This window comes from Prionailurus bengalensis, chromosome C2, assembly GCF_016509475.1.
Source record: "Prionailurus bengalensis isolate Pbe53 chromosome C2, Fcat_Pben_1.1_paternal_pri, whole genome shotgun sequence".
NCBI classification, from domain to species: domain Eukaryota; kingdom Metazoa; phylum Chordata; class Mammalia; order Carnivora; family Felidae; genus Prionailurus; species Prionailurus bengalensis.
The window spans coordinates 7835098-7854440 of record NC_057350.1 but is presented as its reverse complement, the minus strand read 5'-3'; the positions used below and the strand labels follow the sequence as shown (position 1 = coordinate 7854440).

At 47.5% G+C, this 19343-nt stretch overlaps 1 protein-coding gene across 1 annotated transcript in view; it reads right to left on the bottom strand.

The window, feature by feature from the left end:
• KCNJ6 (potassium inwardly rectifying channel subfamily J member 6) overlaps positions 1 to 19343 on the bottom strand; it is a 267408-nt gene that overhangs the window by 62026 nt on the left and 186039 nt on the right. The window contains exon 3 of the mRNA XM_043593602.1: positions 9772 to 10692. Coding sequence (XP_043449537.1) covers positions 9772 to 10692 — 921 coding nt within the window. The remainder of the gene's footprint in view (positions 1 to 9771; positions 10693 to 19343) is intronic.

The following is a 19343-nucleotide window of genomic DNA, read 5'->3' as shown; positions in this document are numbered from 1 at the left end:
GACGCAAAGTTGTACTGGAAGGATCCCTGCCCTTCCTTGCTCTTGGCCTGGTCTGTCCATGGCCAGTCAGGTTGCCTACCTCCCAAATATAGTCATCTGCTGTTGGCTTAATGAATGTGACCTCTTTCTTTCCCTGGCTGGGGGGGCTGATGACAGGGTCTTCAGGCCAGGCTGAACATGCTGAGGTGCCTCTGGGTGAACACAAAGGAATTATGCTGGAAAGACTCATAGGTGTTTGGAAATCTTTCTCGGCCATTTTTGGACCTTGTGGATTCTTAAGAGCTTCCGCCAGAGTCACGGACCGGCATCATTTTTGTTCCTCTGAAGCTTGACAACTTTTCCAACTTGGTTTTGTGAGACAGACGATATAGAAAACCAAGGATCTCAAGGAAGTAAAGGACTCATACTTTACCGCTATTGTAAGCTCTCTGACTTGTAATTAAGCACACTTAATCTGGGGCCAGTGTGAACAGGGCATTAATCCATTTTAGACTCAAGCTTTAGCCTTGTCCCCTCAGTGCTTGTACCATGGGTGCTCCTCCGATGTCATCACCCATTAACTCCTTCTCATCCACCGGCTTTCCCAGAGTCCTATTAATAGTCACCCCATGTAAAATATGCTTGCGAAAATGTAAAAGCAAATGCATTTACTCAGCAAACGTTTACTTGAAACCTTCTAAGGATGACCTCAGTGCCCAGAGAAAAACCGTCATCACCATCATCAAACCCCAGAAAGAGTCTTGTTGGACATTTCACAATGAAATGGAAACCCCAACAAGGTTTAATGAGGCTGGTCAAAGCCTAAATCTTTTTATCATCATGCTTTCGGGCAGGGCACTCAGAGTCAAAGTTGATCCTTCCCTTTCAATATTAAATTTTATTTTTTCCTCCCCTCAGGGTTTGTGAGCCGGCTGCTTGACTGCACTTTGGGTTATACTTGGCATGGCAGCAGGCTGCTTTGGAGGGGGTTGGCCCAGAGCATCAGCTGGCATGGTCACCTGATAACACTGAGCTGGGCGGAACCTGGAGTATGAGCCAATAAGTGTCCTTTCAAGAGACTCAGTGCTAAATGTTATGGAAGATCAGATTGCTCCCGTCGGTTACAGTCGGGGAAGGGGAGCCTGATGGGCAAACGAAAGCCAGTAAGTAATCAAAGGAGAATATATCATGGAGCCATAATTGTCAGTGTGCTAGTGACACGGAATCACTAACTGCTCCTTTAAAATGTGGCTGTGTGCACCAAGTCTCCTCCAGAGAGGCGTGGGGCAGACAGACTGGGGAGGTGGGCGTTTCTGAGATTGGATCCCGGCTTTCTCACCATACCAGATGGGTAATCTTGGGAAAGTTGCTCTCTAGCCCCCCACTCGAGAGTCAACCCCTCACTTGTCAAACGAGGATGACACCTACCTTTCAGAATTGTCTTGAGGGTTGAAACTAATCTATGTGCAGAGCACCTACTAAAGTAATCGGCATCTGATAGGCACTCCAGAAATGACGGGTGAAAATAGTGCGAGTCACAGAATTACAGAGGCACTCTGTAAATTTATTGAGCACTTACTGTGCATCAGGTCCCATGATGAATGACTTACACGTATTAGCTCGTGGAGCCATGTTGCAGGTTTAAGGAACATTCTCATGTTCCAGAATGGAAAAAGAGGTTTGGTGAAGTTAAGGAAGGAGATGTGCCCAATTTCGCCAGCAGTCAGGCGTGGAGGCAGAGTTTGAAGTCAGCCTGTCTGAACTGAAAAGCTTACCCTGCGAAGATGGGACTTAAAGGAAGGAGAGGGGGTTCTGCAGAGTAGCTAGCTACCGATTCATTTCAGGGCCAGTCTAGACTAGCCAGTAGCAATGCGACAGCCAATTTGTCAAAATGTTAGTGTGACATTTTGTTTTTTGTTTTTGTTTTTTTTTTTAATTTTTTTTAACGTTTATTCATTTTTGAGACAGAGAGAGACAGAGCATGAATGGGGGAAGGTCAGAGAGAGAGGGAGACACAGAATCTGAAACAGGCTCCAGGCTCTGAGCTGTCAACACAGAGCCCGACGCGGGGCTCGAACTCACGGACCGCGAGATCGTGACCTGGGCCGAAGTCGGACGCCCAACAGACTGAGCCACCCAGGCGCCCCTGTGTGACATTTTGTATCAGACAAGATAGGCTAGATTTCTCCATCCTAGTAAACAACTCACATTTCAGTGGCTTAACCCAATGGTAACCAACAACGTGAGGCTCTTTCTCTCAGTCGTGCTATATGATCTGAGCGACTCGGCAGGGTCTTCCCTTCAAAGCCAGTCTCCGGTCCGGGATGATGGAGGTTCTGCTGTGACGTGGGCTCTGGGGACCCTACGAGCGGAAGGGAGCATTTTCCACCAGAGCGATGTGCATGGCTTATGTGTAGACTTCTGGAGGAACGTGTACCACAGGGCCATGCCCAACAGGAACGGGGAGATGTGATCCTAATGTGTGTCTGGCAGGATGAAAGCCGGACATATTTGGTGAACAGCACTAATGACTTTAACTCAGACCAGTGGTTTTCAAAACCACTTGGTTATCTGTGGTGGATTGTATTATTCTGTTCTCGTTTGCTTGTTCCATGTCCTGTGAAGCAAATCTATTTCCCCATTCCATGGATATCAGTCGCTGCCATGTGACTTGCTAGGTATGACTAATACATGATGAGTAGAAGTGAGGTGTCCCGCCATTTCTTTTTTCTCCCTGCCATGAGAACCACACGTCCTCCCTAGGGCCGGCTCCTTCGGTCGGCATCCTGGAGCAAACCAGAGGTGGACCGAGCTGTAACTTATGTGTAACGTGAATGAGAAGTAAACCCATGTGTTTTAAGCCCTTAGGGTTGTTTGCTACTGAAGCATAACTTACAGGGGGCAGACTGCTACGGTATCTCTATCATTCTTTCTTAATAAATAGAGAACAACAAAGTTGATTATACAGAAATTACTATTTACATTTGGCCCTTGAAAACACAGGTCCGAACTATGCGGGTCCCCTCATGCGTGGATTGTTTGACAATATGGTACTGTAAATATATTTTCTCTTCCTTGTGATTTTCTTAACATTTCCTTTTTTCTAGTTTACTTTATTATAAGAATATAGTATATATCACATATAACATACAAAATATGTGTTAGTCGACTGTTATTGGTCAGGCTTCTGGTCAACAGGAGGCCATCAGTAGCTCAGTTTTGGGGAGTTGAAGTTATCCCTGGGTTTTCAATTGCATGGGGGGTGGTCAGTGTCCCTAACCCCTGTGTCATTTAGGGGTCAACTGACTGTCTGCTTTGTTGAAACGTATCTATAGTTTAAGGCAGAAGTATCTCTAAGGACTTATTATGCAAGTAAATATAATTTAGTTGAGTTACCAGCACAAAACTACATTCTTCAAGTTAGGATGTCAACTGATACCTTAGAGTTGTTATGGGAAACCTAGGAGGAGAACTGAGAACACAGAAATACTGTTTTCAGAGGCAGACTATTGGTCTTGTCCTCACGGAGCCGTTGCCTTAGAAGACCTGAGCATAATCTATATTCATGTTCACTTTGGGCAGAAATTATAATGATGAAATGTTACTATCAATAGGAATGCAAAGTCTTTTCAGAGTCCAGTGATCCACATTAATTCACAGCCCATCGATTTGTAATTCACGGTAAGTAACTGGGGCAGAGGCCAGGCTGGCATTTACTCTCAGTTGTGAGTATGCATTTCTTGAACTGGCTATCCTAAGTTACCATTTGCCGTTTTGACTGTGCAGAGGGCCTTCAGAGGGTCATTTGTTATTCTGTCGACGCATCCGTGGCAAGGCCCCTAAAACCAATGGAGCCACTCTCCGGGATTGGCCCTTTGGACTGCCAGGCTTCCCACCCTCGCAAAGTTTTGTTCTATGTGGCCTTTCACCTGTGCAGTCTACGGGGAAAGAAATGATCTGCTCTCACAAAACCAGACAGTCGAAAGATCACCTGTGCGGGAGGTACCGTTACTGCTTCAACGTTAGTGTGGAAGAAATCTCGAGGCATAGAGAGACTAAGGAAGCCAGTGAATGGCGTAACTGTGGCTTGAGCCCATGATGGTCCGACCCTATAAATGACTGAAGAAACACAAGCTTGGCTGTAGCTGAGAGAGATTGCTCTTAGAAAAGAGGCATACTAAATGATTCATATAACAAAGAGAATTTGCAGGTGGACTGGTGTAGGACAGAAAAGCAAGGGCGTGCTTAACTGGAGAAGCAGCACCTCTGGGTGTTTGGCTCAGTGTGCGTGTGTGCGTGAACAACTTACATGGCTTTCCCCAGTGTATTTAACAAAGTGATACTGTTTAACAGAGTTACGATATTCTTCCTTTTAGAGGAGTTGTGGAAAAGCTTAAAACCCTGTGTGTGGTCTACAGTATCCAGTCTCAGACTGTTAGGACATGTGATGAATCAGAACACAGTGTTCCCAAACTGCTGAAGATCACAAAATGTTTACCATATTTGGGGGAAGCAGTTATCATCAGTTTTTAGCCAGCCAATGACACTCCTGGGATATATCATATCGAGGTAGACATTTTGGAAGGAAGCCCTGAATAAATCACTTGAACCTAACGCTCAAGGAAGAAAGCATAGTTGGATTTCTTGATGTTGATGAATGGTAGATTTCTACCTAGGAAAAATAAATTCATGTGTCCTTGAAATTTTTTGTATTCCCCCTCATATAGATTTACCAAGAGGTTTTCACCCACGTTCTTAACATTTCAGATCACCTCAATTAATTCTTTTCCCAGGTTGGGTATGGGGTTGTAACTCCTAAGAGAAAAGCGGTAACTCCTAAGAGAAAAGCGGTAAATCCTGAGATAATGACTTGCCCATGGAGGGATCAGCAGAAACTTATCAAGAGGAGAAAACGAGACTTGAAAAATGTAATGGGTATGAAATATCGTTACCAGAAATAGCTTAAGAGTACTGTAGTGCTAACACTCAACCATCTTATCTGTGAAATGCCACCTTTTCAAAATCTATGATCTCATAGTCTCCTCTATTACAGTGAAGTGGCATTTTGATCACAGCAAAGAAAAATGGTATTTGGAAATCGGCTCTGACAGAACATCATCCTCTTCCAGGGGTATTTGTGTAGACATTGCTTACTTAATTTAGATTTCAGAACTCTTTGCAGCACATTTCATCTGAATACATGGTTGTTAAAAATTCATGTGAATGCATCAAGAGTTTTAAAGCGAATCGGTAACAGTAGAGACCAACAGAGTAACCTTAAAGAAAAAGAGGGACCAATGGGAGGGGAAAAGAGAGGGCAGCCTGCTTTGACACTTCTTTTTGGGGCGCACTTCTCTCTTGAATCCTCATGAACCAGCAGCATTCACCACGCAAAGAGCACTGGACGTGGAGGCTGGGTGACATCGGCCATCCTGGGTTTCAAGGTCCTACTCTGCCAGGGGCTATTTGACCTGGGCCCAGGCACTAGTCAGGCTTCCACTTCCTCTGTAAAAGAAGAGTTGGTGAAGATCCCTTCCAACTCAAAAATCCTGGGATCTGTCACGTGATTTACCGACAAAACCCTTTCCGCCTACACGTTATTCTAGAGACGGCCCTGAGTTTTCCTGTGGCAAAAGACTGCAACTACTTCCGATTCGCCCCCACTTCCGGTTTCCTGCTTCCGGTTTGCGTTCTCGGGTTTAGGATGCCCACTCTCTCGCCTCCTACAGCCGGCAGCTGCGGGGCTGTCAGCCCTGTGTCCTCATCGGTCCCGTGTCAGTGTACCTCCACTGAGCCGGCTTCCTTCCATCCTCCACTTTCCCCAGTTTTTTGTGCATTATTTAAATCTTTCAGAAGTCCCCTTCTTTGAGAAAAACTTGAAAGAAAAACACCCCCCAAGAGGCGGAGGTGGAGCTCCTGGATTAAGAGGCTTTCACGAGATCCTAAGCGGTCACAGCGTGCTAGCCTCATTTGGCTCCCGCTTCAAACGAGCAGCTTTGAAAACAATAAAAAAAGACATCTGTGGGACAATTAGAAGTTGGAACACCCGAATATTGGATCTTAAGGAATGATCACTAACGATTTTAGGTATGTTAGGTGTCACCACCGTGTTCCGGTTGTATGTGCGAGCCCTTGCCTTTTAGAAACACACAGGAAAGAGTTGTAGAGAAAAAGATCCGAGGCCGGGGGGGGGGGGGGGGGGTGCGGTTAGGGAGTGGTGGTCTAGAATGGAACAAGTTTGGCTGTGAATTGACAATCCTAGAAATTGAATGATGGGTATATGAGAGTTAATTATCCTTTTCGGTCTACTCTTGTCTAAGTTTTATGATTTCTGTAACAACAACAACAAAAAGCTTAATGGGGATTCATCCCAGCTAACCAGGCACATTTGCTGAGGTGTTGGAAAGGACTGCTTGTCAGAGTTGCATAATCGTTGGGGGGTAAATATGGAAGTTCATCAATCAGAGAGGCTCTAGTGGGGAGCTGGCTGGCAACAGGCCCAGCTCTGTGTAGCTGTCATCTAGCCTCCAGGCCAATTTGCCCTCTATAAATAACAGTCTATGTGAACGCTTTACTATTTTAAAGCACATTTGCCACAGCTGCTGAGCAAGTTTGTTTACGTAGCTGTGAACCCTTTTGTAAACATCACTATCTCAAAATTGCCCATGTGTCAGGAACATAAAGGGCCCCCTTTAAAAATATATTTGCAGGATGAGCCACGGCCAGTTCCCAGATGTCTGGGTGGCTGGTGTCAGAATTTTCCAGGGTTTGATTCGTTTTCAAAAATAGAATCACATGACTGAAAGGTTCTCGAGAGGTCACGGTGCACATCCCTCTGACCCTGGGCTGGACCGGCCGCGAGCCACCCACCGAGGATGTGGGTCTGTCTTTGGTGGGTGTGAGTCTGTCTTTTATGAGGCTAGGGGACTTATCGAGTGGGGGACTCGGGCTAGGACCTGCAGGGCATCAACGTTGGGCAAGATCACGTCCTGTCTTCAAGGAGCTTACTTTTCGTTTTCTAAAATCGAGCCTAACTCTGAGTGATGGGGCAAAGCAGGCTGGCTGCAGTAGAGAATATAATGCGTCAACAGAAGACCAACTGGCGTGTTCTGGCCCCGGGCGCTCGGCAGACCAAAGGACCCAGCGGATACTCGGCTTACTGCAGGATAGCTCAGATTTCCAGAAAACACCACATTGGAATCACTGTGTACCACAACGTGTGTGAAAGGAGAGCACTGTGGTGATGTTGCAGTGTGGGGCTCATCCTTGGAAGATGCCTGCTAACTGGGATCACCGACAGTGGTTTGAGGTCAACTAAGTCATTTTTGAAAGAAGGCATGAATAAAGTGGAAACCGTGTTGGGTCAGCTTGCCGTTTTCAAGGCTCCTGACTTCCCATCTAGCCCTGTAATGAATAATTAGATCCTTGTGAATTTGTTTTCCTTGCTGTGCATTTGGTTCACGCTTATTTTTTTTTTTCCTGTGGCTTTGACTCCTTGAAGCATTCTTCCCATCCCTCACGGGTCTGTTTAATACCCACAAATTCCATTTGTGCATTTCATTCACACAGAAAAAGTATCCTGCTGAAGCTTCAGAGATCAGATGTGCTGGAAGTATTGAACTGTATGAATCCCGTTAGGAAAAGATCAGGACATATCCAGCTTCCAGACAAACCCAGAACTCTCTAGAACATTCTTCCCTCCACATAACAGAAATGAGAAAACTTTATTTTATGTTTTTAAATTAGGAGCAGTTGCCTTTCCCCAGGAGCAGCGATAAGTGTTTTGATTTTTGTTATGCTGGCAACTACCAAGTTTTCTCTAAGAAAAGCAGGAAGAAAGGCTGCTGACTGTTCGGAGGCAAGTATCACTGTTAATTACCAAGAAAACGTTCTTCCCTTTAGAAGGTCTCACTCATCACAAGCTGCCATCAGAAAGACAGAGTCTGCCCCAGGGAGAATTCCAACTCAGGGACATTACAAAGATAATTTGCTCATTCTGGATTCATTTACTTTGCTCAAGATCGGGCTTTGGTCTGAGGGAACCTGAAGCTGAGCTCCTGCGGTTCGCGGCTCTGATTAGCACCAGTAACCAGAGGGGACATCTCAGTGGCTTTTGCTCCTTGAGCTCAAAGACGCAACGATAAGAAGGCTTGTCCACTCCCCTCCCTCATGTCCTACCGGGAGGGTTTGTAATGAGGAATCTGATATAAAGGCTACATCACGAGTGGTCGGTTTATGCTGCCAGCGGCTGTATGGCAGTGGTCACCACTAGGGGGATCCAGAGTCCCCGTGCTGAGCCGAGGTGGGAGAAGTTTCTGGTCGGCGAGAAAATGACCGGGCTCCTGCTTTGGATTGTTTCCTCCTCTCTCTCCTCCCCTGCCTCCTCCCCTCTCTTCTTCCTCCTCCCCCCACACAGCCTTGCCTCATGAGTACTCGGGGAGAGTCAGGCTCAAGGTGCAGATAACCCGTTCACATGTGCGGTTCTTAGTTTTTCACGTGAATTATTTTGTTATTCTGTAAAGCCAGTTTCGAATCTGGTCCGTGTTCCTTTTGTTCTACGGAAAGGAGCACAGTCCTACCGTTGAGCCCCACGCAAAGACTTTTACTCACATTTTCATTGCTGGCTGCGTTTAAAAAACCGACGGCGAAAGTTTCCACCGCTCCAAGAGAAGTTAGTTAGAGGTAATGATCTTGCCTGCTGTTGGGTACAGGGAAGCAGAAACATGGGACCGACGGCTTTCAAGGGATGACTGAGCTCAGGTTATGGGTGGAAAAAGAATCTGGGGCCAGGCTGTTGGCCGCGCATTTTCAGATTATAGAAATGAACCCAGAACCGCAGGCTGCAGACTTCAAAGCACAGAAATGCAGCTTGCACATCTAAAGAGGATTTTTAAGGCTACTGTCGATAACTCCGAAGAACAGGAAAGAAAATAATGCATTTGGATTCGGGTTTATACTTTATAGTGGGGCGCTATTCTTAGCTTAAGTCAGAATGTCTGGCTCTATTTTGTGGAATGTTACTGATAAACGTAGGCAGGACCTGCTTTGCTGCTGGGATGTATAACATGTGCCAAACTCAGATATGAGTGAAGACTTCAATAAAGACAGACCATTTCGCTATTTTGAGAACAGATCGTTTTCCCGAGAACGCGTCAATGATCAGCCATTAACAGCAGAAGGGTCAATAGGATTGTGATGAACGGATCTTCAATTTTTTTCCCCCTTCCTGTTAGGATTATTTACTGCAGCAATCATATCAGCTGGGGGGTCAGCAGGTAGAGTATACAGAAAGACACCCAGCTTTCACTTGATATCAAAGCACAGCCAGGGCCCCGGGTCTTGCAAATGGCTCTCAAAGAAGGGGTGTAATTGCACTTTTATTAAAGCAATTTGTCAGCCTTCCTTTGAAAGGCTAAACTTTTTCCTCTTGGCTTGCTATTAAATCACCTCAAGTATTTAAAGCAGGTAATGTTTTAGAGCCACTTGAAAGCGCTTCAGAGACAGATAAGATTTTAACTTACAGAAACACTTGGAAATTTAAAATATAGTACATAGTGCTTTCGAAAAATGACTTATTAGTTTATTCTCCAAAAGCTTTTCAAAAGCTAAATGGTTAGACTTCTTGGTGGCTACGCGAGGTTAGAGGACACAGAGGTATATATACTATGTCATGAAACGAAGGGATGAGATCGATAGGGAGGTTCAGTTTTTCATATTTCATCATAAATAAGTCAGGGCCAGCTCACAAAGAGCGTCGATCCCACAGATGCCCCAGCACGGAACACGTCTTACCTGTAGCCTCCACCATTCCTTCTAGGATGACCACAATTTCTAGCTCCTCTTTGGGCAGCTGGGCTTTGGAGATCTCCCAGAAAGGACTCTGTTGGTTGATTTCGTGGCTGATGATGAGTGGCGACACCAGAAATAGACGGTCATCCCCGGTGTAATACCCTACATTGATATCTGTTTGGTTCAAGGGGATGAACTCACCCTCTGAGGTCTGTTTGGATTTGATCAACTTGGCTCGGATGGAAGCCTCTACGATGTGGGAATTCCTAAGATCCCCTACTCGGAACATCAGGCACAGTTTTCCATCCCGCATGGAGATCACCGCATGGGTGGAAAAAACCAGGGTCTCTGCCCTCTTCTTGGGTTGTGATATTTTTACAAACATGCATCCCACCATGAATGCATTGACGATGGACCCCAGCACAGATTGAATTAAGAGGAGAATAATTCCCTCTGGGCACTTGTCTGTGATGACCCGGTAGCCATAACCGATGGTGGTTTCTGTCTCTATCGAAAATAAAAAAGCAGAGACGAACCCGTTGAGGTTGGTGACACAGGGAGTCCACGAGGGGTCCTCTATGTGGTCCATATCTCCTCGGATGTATGCGATTAGCCACCAGATCATCCCAAAAAAGAGCCAAGTCACCGTGTAAACCATGACGAAGATCAACAGGTTGAATCTCCACTTGAGATCCACTAAGGTGGTGAAGATGTCGGTCAGGTAGCGATAGGTCTCCCTCACGTTGCCATGATGGACGTTGCACTTTCCATCTTTCCGCACGTACCTCTGGATTTTCCTTTTGGTCCGGTCTCGGCTGATGTGTCTTGGCAGGTCGTCCCTGGCCTGCTTAGGCAACTTTGGCTGGTGAATGGCCACAGGGCTCTCAACATCCTGGTCCATGGAGTCGCCCTCCAGGACGTTAGCTGGTGGTTTGGAGGAAAGAAAAGAAAAGTTGAATGAAATTCTGGTTCTTTGGGGGTCACGGAAACCACACTGTGTACAGTACACGGCATTCGTGTAGTTATTACCAGAATAGATGAAGCCATTTTCATTTGGCATCTCTGGGTGGGCCTTTGGTTGACCTGGACTCCTGTGCCCTGCCATCTAGCTTGTGTGGGTACCTCCTCACCCTTCCCACCGGGACGGAGCTTACTGCTGTGAAACTGTCTCCCTACCAGCAAGTTCTAAGAGCCAGCCCCTCCGTGGGATGCCTTCCCACTCTTATCTGAGATGGCGTCACGTGGCCTCCAGCACACGCTGGATAAAGAAATGTTTGAATTCAGACAGTCTTGATTCTGCCCCCCAGCCGTTGCAGGCCCTTGGGCATGCTGTTATGGGCTGAATTGTGCCCCCCACCCCACCCCAATCTGTACTGAAGATCTAACTCCCATTGTGACTGTATTTGGAGATGGAGCCTTTAGAGATAACTAACATTAAATGAGGTCATAAGGGAGGCACCCTGATAGGACCGGTCCCTATAAGAAGAGGAAGAGACACCAGGGGTGTGCACACAGAGGAAAGGCCATGTGAAGACACAATGAGAAGGTGGCCATCTGCAAGCCAAGAAGAGAGGTCTTCCAACCCACTCGAGGCGGCCAGACACTAATCCTGCCAGCATCTTGATCTTAAACCTCCGGCCCCGCCCCGCACTCTGGTCTTCTGCTATGGCAGCCTGGGTAGACCAAATACACTATCCAGATTCATCGAGCCCGAGTATCCACGTTGACGAAACGGTGATCACGATACGCAATTTATAGGGTTGTTCTCAAGTTGAACGGAACGATGTATGTGCTACGTGCCTGCCAGCACTTTCCTAGCAGGTGCTCTCCTTACATTTGGGGCAAGAATTTTGAGTGAACTCTCTAAATTGTTACTCGAATTTCAGAGCTGAAGAATGAAAATTCTGGTTTTGGTTGGTAAGGATGTGTGCATTATATTCTGAGGGTTGATTTGATGCCCAGGTTAAAAAAAGGTGTGGGGAAATGTTCTCTGTCTTTCTGTGTGTTACACGTTTTATCTGGTTTCTGCCTCAACACGTAACATCTGCAGTTTTGGCTCGTGGTTGTTTCCTTTCCGACGGCCGTCATGACTCATGCCTTGGTACAGTCGTTAGTTAACAGTGCATTAGGAAAACTCTTCTAGAATCTGAGTGCAAGGGGAAATTTGGAAATGATACTGCCAGTAAACACATCAACCACTGTATGAAATTACTTTTTCAGCCAATGATGATTTTAAAGCTTTCTAAAAGTTTCATCAGCACTTTCTTTCCCCAGGCTTTCATTCTGTGCCTTTGGGTCCGCAGTGCATTTTCTCTGCGGTAACTACGTTTTCTCCTGGGTTAAAGGAGAAACGCGGTTTGTTGCGAAAACATTTATCTGAATAAGAACATAGCTGTGGATAGGACGGGAGAGGTACCAACTTCACTTATGGATTAACCTTGTTCACGGTTGGTTAGTTTCCTTAAAAATCAATCCCATAGATCTGTTTTCATATTGCAGCACAAGGAAGAGACAGCATCCGGTCTGCAAAAGCTGCTGTTTGGTTTGACAACTTTGACTTTTTAGATCACTGCCCTCAATAGCCCTCATGTGTCAAAGAGAAACTTTGCTTATTCTTTTTCTTCTTCGAACAGAGAAACCAGGACAGGCGTCAAAGGGAAGCAGCTGAGGTCGGGACGGGAGGGAGGGGGAGGGGGGGGCATCTGGATGGACGCCACGGCCCTCTCTTTGCTCGCTGCCGGCATCCCTACCCGGTGGGGTATCTGTGACCCGGAAAGGTCTCGCCTGAGCTCTCGCTGCTGATTTTACCCTGACTGGGAGTCTCTCCATACGACATCATGGGGGATAAACTCAGGGCTCAAACCCACTGGGATGGGGGGCTTTGTTTACAGGATGCAAGGGCCTGACTGAACCTGAGGTAGGGGTTTGCCTTGATCCGGGGGGGGGGGGGAAGGGGGTGGGGGGGGGGAGGTAAGCCCTCCGACTGTGCAGAGCCACCCTGAGCCCTTGCGTCCCTGAGTCCTTCAGTCCTTCCTCCCCCCAAGAAGAGGGTTTGTCAGATCGATTGGCCCTTAACAATCTTCAGTGATATTTCATACTTTCAAATGTCACAGAGGAAACCTACAACCCTCCTCCCCGGGTCCCCAGTTGAAGATGCTTTTCTGCCTTTTCTGGCTGGGCTGTAACCTTCAAATCCAGGCATCTATCCTGACCTGGAGGAACCTGTCTGAAAGGCTAATGAGTGAGTAGACACAAATGCTCTGGGTCGTCCCGGGAGCCTGCTGGTTGGTCCTCCACATTCTCTGTTTGTTTGTTTCTTTTTTTTCTAGCTCAGGACTGGACCACATTTCCCAGTTTCCTTTGTATTGAGAGGTGGCCAGTGCAGAGTCCTGGCAGGTCTGGAGCTGGTCTGTCCGGGTCAAAGCCTCAAAGAGTGGATGTAGCCTCTCCTAGGCCCCTGCCCCTTCTACAGAGGATGGTGGAGTCAGAAGGTGGAGGGGCCGGAGTTAGTGGCAAAAAGCCGCCATCTGACTAGAAACAAGAAAAAAAAAATGTTTGGGCTATTATGTCTGTCGTGTCTATTATCAAATATAGTCTTAGGTCTCATTTTAAGGGCAGCACTACTGACATGGGGAGAGAAGTGTCATGATTTGGGGGGCGCTGGTGTGGGAAAGAGCAGGGAGAGAGGAAGTCAGGATGGAATGTTTGAATCTAAGCATCTATAATGAACTAGCGTGTGGTTAGTCAAATGCTTGGGTTTGGTGTTGGGCAAAATGTAAATGCATATGCTACTTAAGAGCTTAAAAAATTAAAAAAAAATTTTTTTTTCAACGTTTATTTATTTTTGGGACAGAGAGAGACAGAGCATGAACGGGGGAGGGGCAGAGAGAGAGGGAGACACAGAATCGGAAACAGGCTCCAGGCTCTGAGCCATCAGCCCAGAGCCCGACGCGGGGCTCGAACTCACGGACTGCGAGATCGTGACCTGGCTGAAGTCGGACGCTTAACCGACTGTGCCACCCAGGCGCCCCGCTTAAAAATCTTTTTAATGTTTATTTTTGAGAGAGAGAGAGAGCATGTGCATGTGAGCAGGGGAGGGGCAGAGACAGAGAGGGAGACACAGAATCTGAAGCAGGCTCCAGGCTCTGAGCTGTCAGCAAAGAGCCCGAAGCAGGGCTCGAACTCACGACCTGCGAGATCATGTCCTGAGCTGAAGTCGGACGCTTAACCGACTGAGCCACCCAGGGGCCCCAAGAGCCTTTTTAAAACAAATAAAAATGTAATCAAACAAAGATAGCCCAGCCTCCTGGGGGGTGAGAGGGGAAGGTGGCCTTTAAGGTGCCCCTGCAGGTGAGACAGTGCACGCGGGCAAGGTGCATCCATGGGAAGATGGTGAAGGGGTTCAGAACAGGTCGCCCCCAAAACATGCCACTTTGGCATTTTGACTATTTTGAATTGAAGGTACTTATGAAACAGCCAGCGAAAGAAGGATACTCTGACCCTCCCGTCCTCCTGAAAGCAGGAGATGAATCTCCCACGGGAAAGGTGCCCTCCCTGTGCCAAGCGGGTGGGAGACACTCTCCTCACCAGAGGCGGGGAATTGGGGGCTGGGAAGGCTGTATAAACAAACTTCGTTAAACGAACCCACATCTTCCTGGTCACTCCTTTACCTTTTATTACCCAACCCCATTGTCTTGCCAGTTCTTTACACACCGATGGTTTCTTCGTCTAAATGGTATGGAAGCTTCCGGCTCTGGTCACTCTGTCTGTATTCTTGTGAGGCTCCCATGTACATGTGTTGTGCTTTTCTCCTGTGATTCTACGTTGGCTTAATTCTTTTTTTAAGAGCGAGCATGAGAGGGCACACGAGCGCGAGCAGAGGAGAGAGGTGGAGAGAGAAGGAGAGAGAATCTTAAGCAGGCTTCACGCCCAGCTTGGACCCTGACACGGGGCTTGACCCCACGATCCTGGGATCATGACCCGAGCTGAAATCGACTGGGCGCTTCACCAGCGGAACCGCCCGGGAGCCCCAGTGTCAGCTTAATTCTCAGGCCCAGCCAGAGAGCCAGAGAGGAGGATGTTGCCTCCGGCAGTGGGAGGTAAGGCTGGCCTCCTGCTTAATAGGGCGCGGGGGGCAGGCACAGGGGTGAAAGAAACCAAAGAGCCAGGGACGTGTGGGCGGGCTTGGGGCATAGCAGACACTGGAGTAGGAGTCCCAAGGGGCAGGAAGAGGGGCGCCAATAAGGAAGGGTGTGTGGGGTGCGCACAAGGGGGTGCCGAGCCTCCAGGCTGCGTCCAGAGCAATCGCGGGGAGCCCTGGACCAGGGAGCGGGGCTTCCCAGTTCTGAGCCAGGAGCAAGACTCAGCACCCTCAGCGGGAATGCAAATGCGAGCAGGGGAAGTAGAGAAGGGAATGCTAATGATGGCTCTTAAGGGCTCTTTTCTTGCCTAAAACCCCGGGTGTGGATTTGAGGGGTGATCTGAATTGCATTTGCAGAGAGAGCATCTTGAGCCGCTGAGCAGCTGCACGTGGCAAAGCTGACGTTTCTCCCCCCCCCCCCCCCCGGGCGGGGGGGGGGGCCTGCACAGCCTGTGATGCTAGCTTCTTGCCCCACTGCCCAGCTCAGAAACTGGCTCTGGGGCCTCCCCCCCACCCCCACCCCGACGGGCATGCACAGCGGCCACGTGCTCAGACCCACAGACCACACGCGCCCCTCTGTGCAGGTGGTTGGACCAAAGAGAATGTAGAGGAATTCTCTGCCACCTGTGACGTGCCCTACTGGGTGCAAGAGGACCCAGCAGCAACCGCCAGCATCCTGATGATTTACTTGACGAGTTGCTTTTCCGGACTTTGGCTTAGAGTAAATATGGGTCTGGGGGATAAAGCCAGTTGAGATGTTCTGTTGGGAAATTGTTACATTTCAAGCTATGTATGAGTTCTGTGGGTGATGCTTCCCCTGCCCAGGGAAATGTTCAGAACGTACTTCAGGAGTTTTTAATGCTTTGGGGAAAACCCGACAGGAAAACAGGAGAGATCTCCAACGCATGTGCAAAAATCAAAAGTTGGAAGGAAGTACACACAGATGTTAGTAGGTAATTCTGAGTGGGTGGCTTATGGGGGCTTTAAAATTTTCTTTTAAATATTCTGATTTTTGCAAATTTTCTAGAATGAGTTTATATGACTTTTAGCATCAAAAAGGAAAAAAAAAAAAAAAGGAATTTTCCAAGACGGCGTTGAGACCCTTCTGGTGTATGACTTCAGGAATCTGAGAAAAATCATAACTCAACCCCCACTGTCGGGACAGCAGCGGTGGGAATACAGAATGCCATGGGGGGTGAGGGGCAAGACCCGTGGGACGAAACTAGTCAGCTGTCCCTGGGGCTGGCAAGCGGTCTCCACGAGAGAAAGTAGTGTGGGAGGCCTTACACCTGTTACAATGAGGTGTAAGAGAAAAGGAGCAGATGCGAGCCTCCTGGTGGTTTTCATTCAGCGTCACCCGCTCAGGAGAACCCTTAGTGGCACAGAATCATGGTCACTTCCTCATTAAAAATTACCTCCCAATGATGTCTGTTGACTAATGAATGGATCAAGAAGACGTGGTATATATATGCCGTGGAATATTACTCAGCCATCAAAAAGAATGAAATCTTGCCATTTGCAACGATATGGATGGAACTGGTGAGTGTTACACTAAGTGAAATAAGTCAGTCAGAGAAAGATACATACCATGTGATTTCACTCATATGTGGAATTTAAGAAACAAATGAGCAAAGGGAGAATAAGAGAGAGAGAGAGGGAGAGGCAGACCAAGAAACAGGCTCTTAACTATAGAGAACAAACTGATGGCTTCCAGGGGGGAGGGAGGTGAGGGGATGGGTAAAATTAAGGGGTGCACTGTAGTGATGAACACTGGGTGATGTATGGGAGTGTTGAATCACTATGTTGTACCCATGAAACTAATAATACACTGTATGTTAACTAACTGCAATTTAAGTAAAAGCTAAAAAGAAATGACCTACTTGATGAAAAGACAATGTACAGAGTGGAAGATAATATTTGCAAAGCATATCTTAGACAAGAGACTAATGTTCAAAATATATAAAGAATTCCTACGACTCCGCAACAGAAAAACAAACAACCCGATTCAGAGATGGGCAAAGGACTAGAACAGACATTTTTCCAAAGACCGATGGCTTAACAAGTGCACGAGCAGATGTTCAACATGACTAGGTCACTGGTCATTAGGGAAACGCAAATCAAAGCCAACCTATCACTTCACACCCATTAGAATGACTGTTAAAAAAAAGCGGGGGAGGGGAAATAAGTGTTGGTGAAGATGCGGAAAATTAGAACTTTGGTGCCTTGCTGAAAGGGACGTAAAATGGTGCATCTGCTGTGGAAAATAGCATAGAAGTTCCTCAAAAAAAAGCGTAGAGTTACCACGCGATCCCCCCCATTCCACTTCTAGGTATAAACCCGAAAGAACCGATAGCAGGGACTCGAACAGAAACTCGCACACCCGTGTTTATAGCAGCGCTATTCACAGTAGCTAAAAGGGGAAACCACCTCAATGTCCATCGGCAGAGGAGGGGATAAACAACATGTGGTCCCGCCACACAATGGAAGATTAGTCAGTCTTGAAAAGGGATAAAATTCTTACACATGCTATGACAGGAGCGAACCTTGAGAACACTATGTTGGGTGAAATAACGATACGAAAGAACAAATATCTTACGATTCCACCGACGTGAGGTATCTAGGCTAGACAAACGCATGGAGACAGGGAGCACCATGGAGGTTGCCAGGGGCTGGGGGGAGGGAGGAATGGGGAGTTACTTGTTTGTGATGATCCCCCAAATTCTGGAAATGGATAGTGGTCACGGTAGCACAACACGGTGAGTGTACTTAAAGCTACCGAATCCTACATTTGCAGTGTTTGCAATGGTAATTCTATGTTTCGTGTATTTTACCACAATTTAAAAGAAAGACCTACTCAAACAGTCCTTGTGTTATTGAGAGTCCCTAGATGGTCTGTCAGATGTGGCTCGCTTTTCTTTTACTTTACTTTCTCGTTTTCTCCCCTGAATCGAAAGAATGTGGTACATTCGCTTGAGCACTCCCAAATAAAGGAGGCAATTTAAAATGCAGGGCATCTTGCCAGGTGAGGCCTGCTACTGAGCTCTGGTAAGACCTCATTGGGAAGGAATTTCTCTGGTCAGGGGCAAGCAACAAATTAAAATATGATGTGAAAACGGAGATGAGGGAGAGGGGCACTGGGAAGATACCAGCAAGCTCAAACCTAAATCTGTCTTGAGTGGAGAGCAGGATGGGTTTGCTCAAGGAAGTGGTGAGTGTGTGCTTGCTTCCTGATAGACGAAAGCTGGAATGGTGGGGCACTCGCAAGGCAGGAACAGCACGTGTGAAAGTCTTGAAGGCGTGAAACGGCTTTGTTTGGGAACGGCAGAGATTCTGGAATAGAGCACGTGTGGGGGAAATGGAGGGAGCTAGGAGAGCAGGGGATGAGAGCCCGGCTGGACCCCGAAGGCCTCTGTACCAGGCTATGGAGATGGGTCTTAAAATGAGGAGTGATATGATTCGATATTTTATGCTATTTTAGAAGGATCCTTCTGGAGGGTAGTCATGTGGAGTATAGACCAGCGGCAAGCATTGGCAAACTTTTCCTGCAAAGGGCCAATAGTAAATATTTTAGTCTTTGTAGGCAACCTAGGTGTCTTTTTTGCATATTCTTCTTGGTTTCTTAAAAGCTTCTTATAACTCCTCAAAAACATAAAACGAATCTTAGCTCATGGGCAGCACAAAAAGAGGCCGCCGGCTGGATTTGCTGAGTTTTGGAGACAGGGTGCCCGCGGGCAGAAACAGCTAGGTGCTGGATGAAGGGAGCAGTCGTGAGGATGAAGACGTGGCAAAGGGTTTAGGATCGAATAAGAAGCAGGATTATGGGGGCGCCTGGGTGGCTCGGTCGGTTGAGCGTCCGGCTTCGGCTCAGGTCATGATCTCGCGGTCCGTGAATTCGAGCCCTGCGTCGAGCTCTGTGCTGACAGCTCGGAGCCTGGAGCCTGTTTCAGATTCTGTGTCTCCCTCTCTCTCTCTGACCCTCCCCCGTTCGTGCTGCGTCTCTCTCTGTCTCAAAAATAAATAAACGTTAAAAAATTAAAAAAAAAAAACAAAAAAAGAAGCAGAATTATGATAATGTGGAGATTGGCGACTGCAGAGGGGAGTGGGCAGGATGGGGAATCAGGTGTGTGGGGCTGGCGTTCAGCAGTGACCCGGACTGGGCTCCGGGTTTGGAAGGTCACCTGCTCATACAAGGGGAGGCTGCCATTGCGGGGACGGACGACAGTTCCGCGGGGAGATCGCACGGACTTCAAAGAGGATACGGAAAGATATCCTTCTATAGAGGAATATTATAGAGGATCCTTCCTGGAAAAGAATTACATTAAGAAGTCAGAAGTAGAGGAGGAACCAGAGGAAGGGATGAGACATGTGAGGAGCGGGAGGAGAGAGCAGGGCAGGAAGCCAGGTGGACTACGGCCCAGAGACAGGCAAAGGGGAC